Source organism: Patella vulgata, chromosome 5, assembly GCF_932274485.2.
Source record: "Patella vulgata chromosome 5, xgPatVulg1.2, whole genome shotgun sequence".
Taxonomy (NCBI): domain Eukaryota; kingdom Metazoa; phylum Mollusca; class Gastropoda; family Patellidae; genus Patella; species Patella vulgata.
Genome location: NC_065883.2, coordinates 509,506 through 515,721, shown reverse-complemented (window position 1 = coordinate 515,721; position 6,216 = coordinate 509,506). Strand labels below are relative to the sequence as shown.

At 34.6% G+C, this 6,216-nt stretch overlaps 1 protein-coding gene across 1 annotated transcript; it reads right to left on the bottom strand.

Annotated features, from left to right (window-relative positions):
- Window positions 1-984: 984 nt before the first annotated feature.
- LOC126822195 (uncharacterized) lies at window positions 985-4,153 on the bottom strand (the record flags this gene model as incomplete). Its single annotated transcript, XM_050550940.1, has 3 exons — window positions 985-989; window positions 2,797-3,020; window positions 3,738-4,153. Coding segments are annotated over 3 exons (645 nt in total), but the record flags the coding sequence as incomplete, so codon positions are not given.
- Between the last annotated feature and the right edge of the window lie 2,063 nt (window positions 4,154-6,216).

The following is a 6,216-nucleotide window of genomic DNA, read 5'->3' as shown; positions in this document are numbered from 1 at the left end:
CAGTCATTCTATTTACTGCATTTTAGTAATGATAGTGACCCTTGTAAAATTAAGGATAAAGTTAATATCAAGCCCTGTTTTTTTCTTCCCATGGAAGAAAATCAACAGATTTTACAAATCCACTAGCAAACGAATTTTACATGTAATTATAAAGTGCAATATTTATATAAAATTGTGCTGTATAAATAGTACTGAATCAAAACATCACACTAATGATTATTTTGTTCACATAAGTATTTGCAATATATCCTTTTAGTTTTACTGTTTATTTTGGTGTTTTTTACTGCCACAACATGTTGTTTTACGTAGTAGGTATTTGTAATCCTGCTCTCAACCCTCCTCCTTTCACAGCTCGGGCTTGGGACAGGCCACGGCGGATTTAAACAGGACAACACTTACACAGACAACACACACAAGAGACCAGTTACAATAACACACGATATAATGAACAATTGTGATGAGAAACACACACGACGAATACGGTTCTACTACTTTTTCAATCGTTTATCATTGAAATGGATCTTGTCAGTCAAAAAATCATCCGGAAGCTTAATATTTCTGAAAAATACAAAAAAAAAAAGACTTGAAACGATCATACACAAGACGGTTAATTGATTTTCTTTGTGATTCATACACGTCTAATGTAAGACCGGGTGATTTTAAAAAATTGTCCCGTTCAACAATAACCCCCACATATACACGTCTGCAGCCCGCTGCCTTAATCTTTACTATAAGAGCACACAAACTCTGTAAAATAGCACGTGGGGACGATGAAACACTGATGTCGTTACCACCTAAATGAATAAACACAAAATCAGGACAAAAGGTTAGAAACAAGAGCCTGAGACGGATTAGTTGCCTTCACCCCCCCCCCCCTTTCCGAAAAACCTCACATCACCAGGAACACATAAATTAGAACCACAATACTTATCTAGACGAGCCACTAAACTTGAACCAACTATACCAATTTTAACCATGGCGTGTTTAATCTGAAAAATAAGATGTACAGGGATACATAATACTATTTTAAAGATACATAATGTTATGGAATATACAGGCAATTCATACATGTATTGTTACATCAATTCATAATAAACTGTTCATAGTGAACTGTTCTTAATGAACTGTTGCATTACTCTAGTCAGCACTGAAAATATTAAATAATGGTATAACTTGACCAGTATTTCTTAAATGTGCTGACAGAAATAAGGAAACCAAGGAAAATGAACTAAAGTAAGAAAATAAGCAAGACAAACATCATCTACACGTTTCCCTACATAACGAAAAAAACAACTCAATAACAAAATTAAGAATACCAGTTTGAATAAAACAAAGGAAATGCCTATGTGTATAGCGTCCTTGGGTCCCCGTATCATTCTGTCATAAAATGCAAAGATGCTGACAGAGAATCAACCAAATAAAGAACTCTAAGATTAATGTGCCTTTTAAGATAAAATAATATAAATGAAATGGGGTTTAACGTCCTACTCTTCTGCACCTAACCTGGGCTAATTGAAGACGGGCATACGCCATACAGTGTGCTATGAGGGAAATTTTGCCCGGGCAGCGGCGCTACGGCCTACTCTTATATCGAATTCCAACTGCCAAGGGATCTTTTACGTGCACGCCAATGTGTACACGGGACCTCGGTTTTACGTCCCATTCGAACGACTAGGCAGCTGTCCTTGTCAGACCCTCCATTCTGCATCACTGACAAGGGGAAACTACGCCGGAAAATCGAGATGAACTTTCTCGGCCAATGCAGGGATCGAACACCCGACCTCCAGGCTAGCGAGCCAGCGCCCTACCCACTTAGCCACGTGATCCCCCTAAAATAATATAGTAAACTTAAAAGTAGACGAGAAGTGAGAAAAATCACATAGCCACGCAAAAAATTAGTTGGAAGTGAAATGCCTTTGCTTTTGAAGACCTTATGTATAAACATTGTCTCTAAAAATCAAGGTTGTTAAAGTTTAGAGGTAAGTAATATCACATTGTGTATCCTCCTCATGTACGCTACATGCCACCGACATGGGTGGAGAGTGAAAACTATGTGGGATTACTCATCTTCAACTATTAAGTCACCATTTTTTAAATCAATTAATAAGGGAAAGAACCAAGTATCATTAGGACAATCATCATACACAATTTCATATTCTGACTTTATAACATCAGCTTTTAATCTGGTTATTCCAGTAACTTTTGCCTTAAACCATTGAATTGAACTATCGAGTTCTTTGCATTTATGTTGTACACTTTTATTTACAAGGTCATATGGGTGGTCAAGATACAGAGGTAATTTTGTTTTCTGTTGTTTTAATAATCTTTGTTGTCGTTCTGCCTTTAATTTTGCAAATAGTGTTTCTTTTTGAGAAACAAATATCTCAGAAACTTCTTCTTGAGTTTTATAATATAAAGAATTGTCAGATTTTTCCACAGTGTTGTCAAAGTTTAAAGACAAAATTTGTTTCAAGTTGCATGTATCAAATTTAGTTTTTTGGGCCGATTCTTGAAATAGCTCTCTAGGACCAGAAGAGTTTAAAACCAATTTATGGAATTTAATCTGGCATAAAACAGCATCATGGATAAATTGTTCTTTCTGTTTCTCATCAGTTATGTTTAAAGACAACTTAGAGATACTACCATCTACTTCATCAACAGACCAAATACCTCCATACCTTGTAATTTCCCTACTTACAGCCAATTTAATATTTTGTCGGTTTTCTTCAAATTTAAGTTTTTGAGATTTTTTTTCTGCCAATCTCTCTTCAATTTGTTTTTGAATATTCTTCTGACGTTCACGGAAATTCTTCACATATGTTGGTCCAAATTTCATTGCATGTTTTAAAACATTGTCTTTCTCGTTTTCAGACATAGTTTCAAGCCAGACAGAAGGTTTATTTCTAGTCCACATCAAAATTGTTTCTAGAGACATGGTAGAAGAAGATGGCTTGATGCGCAAAAGGTTGTCAAGAATAGCCATATCTCTTTCGCTAATGACATTAGTTGTTGGCACATTAGATGAAGTCTCCAGTAGACTGACAGAAGGACTAAAATACTTTCCTCCTGGCAGTCTGCTTTAGATCTTCCCATATCTCAATTTTTAATACCTTTCAATGATTTTAAATTTTCTATAAATTCTTTTATATATGACCGCTGGCAACGGTCTTGGGATCTTGCAGACACAAATCAACTTCATCACATTAAACCTCTCATAGAAGACTGGCCAAACTCCTATAGAACCAACAGGAGGGATGAAGTTGTTTTGTGTCGCTCTCGTATTGGTCATACTTTTTTAACTCACATTTTCATTTTGAAGCGAGAGCCGCAACCAGAATGTGTTCACTGTCATGTTCCTTTGACAGTTAAGCACATTTTGATTGAGTGCAATCATCTCAAGAATGTAAGATCAAACTATTACCGTTGCCAGTCACTACATCAATTATTTGCTCAACCGGAGCTGTATGGAAAATTGTTAAACTTTTTAAGAGACAAACTTTTATTACAAATTTTAATTGTATATATATATCCGTATTTTTGTTTTTAATTATTTATCTACATAAAGGACTTATATTTATTTTTAACAACATTGTCTGTGATACTTGTTTTTATTTATGTATATAAATATATTTATGTGATATTGATTTAATTTGTCTCGTCAAAGTCACCATGTGTTTGGCACCATATAGCCCGCTTGGAGCTGACGTGCCATAAAACTCCATTTCATTTCATTTCACTTTCCTCCTGGTAACTGTGTTGCCGCTTGTCGTTCCAAGATAATCAGCAATTGTGCACTTAAAAGTTCAAGAGCAATTACAGTTAAAGAATCCAATTGTGAGTCATTGAAAAGAACATCATGAAATTTAGAAGATTTGTACGCAATAACATGTAGAGGAAACAATGGTGTGCCTTTAAGCGGCTCTGACCCATCATTGGCCCAGGTTGTCAAAGTCAGTTTCATTTGATGAAGTTCATCATTAATTTCCAGGATGGATCCAGCTTTCTCTAAGAGTAACCAAAACGGTGTGGTGACCAGTTCGTAAAAAATGCCCATTGCCCTAGCTCCAGCCAAAAAGACCTTTTCTTTTACATCAAAAAAAAAAAGGGCTTGCAATAAACCATTTGGATCCTTCCAATCTTTAAGGATATCACAAATGTCTTCTTTATGAAAAAATACTGCTGCACAGTTGTAAAATGCAATATTTATTCGATGGCCATGAAAAGTTAGCAAAGCGTTTTCAGTTCCACGACTTTGGAGAAACACATTCCAGTAGCTCGCTATACCATTCTTATCAGAACCTCTTTTTGTCAATGCAGTAGCAGCATTTCTAGCTAATCTGAATGTGCCACTGTCATTGGACTTAAATGCAAATGGATTTTTGCCTTCAGTGACAGTATCTTCAAACAGTCTAAGGGCTTTGTCTGCCGCTATTCCAAAGTTAGCCAGAAGATGCAAACGACACGCAAATTTGCCCATGTCCGATATTCTTTCCTGGTCAATTTTGGAGAGATTACAAAAATTGGTATAACCTTTGGAAGATCTCTAATTTTGGAAATTGCATCATTAAAAACTGGATTTGTGGCGCACTGGTCGCTTAAAAAGGACTTAAATGAAGTGATTAATTTGGCTTTATACTCGCCATCATTAACGGAATCACTTGAAAAAGACAATACGATGTCATCTATAATATTTTGAAAGGCATTTACATATGTATTAGCATCCCCGCCTCCAACATTACAAAGACGCAAGGATAAATTACTACCATCCTTTAAAGTAGCCTGCATGCCTTCATAATGTTGGCTAAATTTGGTGGTTGCATCTTGATGCAAAACATTACCAATGTCAGAAGTGGGATCAAAGTCTTTTAATAAAGCAGTGCCCACCTGTCTACAAGCAACATACTTTGCTTCAGGCAAGATTCTCTTGCTAAGCAAGGTCTGACTCGGAAGTTTATTTGGTACGGAACCTGTAAGTTTTGTTACAACAGAATTAATAACAAAGGGTATTTTATTCTGACTTACTCCCCCTTCGGTCAATAATTCCATAGAACATTCTCTGGCATCAGATGTACATTGCCCATTTTCATATGTTTTTAATACATCTAATGGATTATTCAATTCATGATTCTCATTTTCTAGTAAACGGACTTCTAAATTTAGATCTCTAATATGCTGTGTATATTTATCATATTCAATGTCAAATAAACTTTTAAAGTCAGTTTTTGCCTTTTCTAATCTTTTGATCTTTTTATTGAGTTGATAAATTCTGGATTTTAAAATCTTCGAGTTTGCATGTTTTTTGTCTGCCCTAGATTGTTCTTTTGAATCTGCAACTAATAGCTGTAAGTCCTCGTTTTCTGACCTTAAATTTTGAATCAATTCCTGAGTATCATGCAACTCTGCTTCCTTGCCTAAAAATTGAGACCACAAATTTTCATTTTCTGACCTTAAATTTTGAATAAATTCCTGAGTATCATGCAACTCTGCTTCCTTGCCTAAAAATTGAGACCACAAATTTTCATTTTCACCTTGCACATTCTTTAGTTGCTCGCATAAAGACACAATTTTGTTTTCCTTTCTTTTAAGTTTACTGTCATTTCTAGTATTTGAATATAACTTTTCTCTTGTGGCCTTCAACTGTTCGAAAACAGAATCCAGTTTCTTAGCTTGCTGCTGATTTATATTGTCAAGTTGTTCAAGACTTATTTTATCCTGATTAGCACTTTCACATTGGTCATTTAATTTTTCCTCATAATTTTTGAAAATAACACAAAAAGTCTTTGTAACTATGTCATAATTTGAATTTAAAATATCATAATTTTCAGAGAATAAGTTTAACTTAAGTGTCTGATTTAATTTTTCCTGTAAATTAGGTTTCCTTAAGTTTCAAATACCTCAGCGGGCTTTAAAATGGGAAATTCAAACACGGAATCTAAATATTGATTATATGTAGCAATATTTTTCTTCCTTAATTTCTTACTTTTATCATTCACCAGTCTAATTTTCTTCTTTAAACTTTTAACATTGAAAGAATCCGAATTTTTGCCTGATATAGCAATTAAATGATCAGTACATTGATCACGATTGTCAAAATACTGCAATAGTTCAATAATGAAGCCAATTTTTAGTTGATTAAAATCAACAGCTTCAATTTGTAATTTGCTCAAAATTTGGTCTGTAGAAATATTTAACTTTTCAGAAAATTTTCCAATGAAA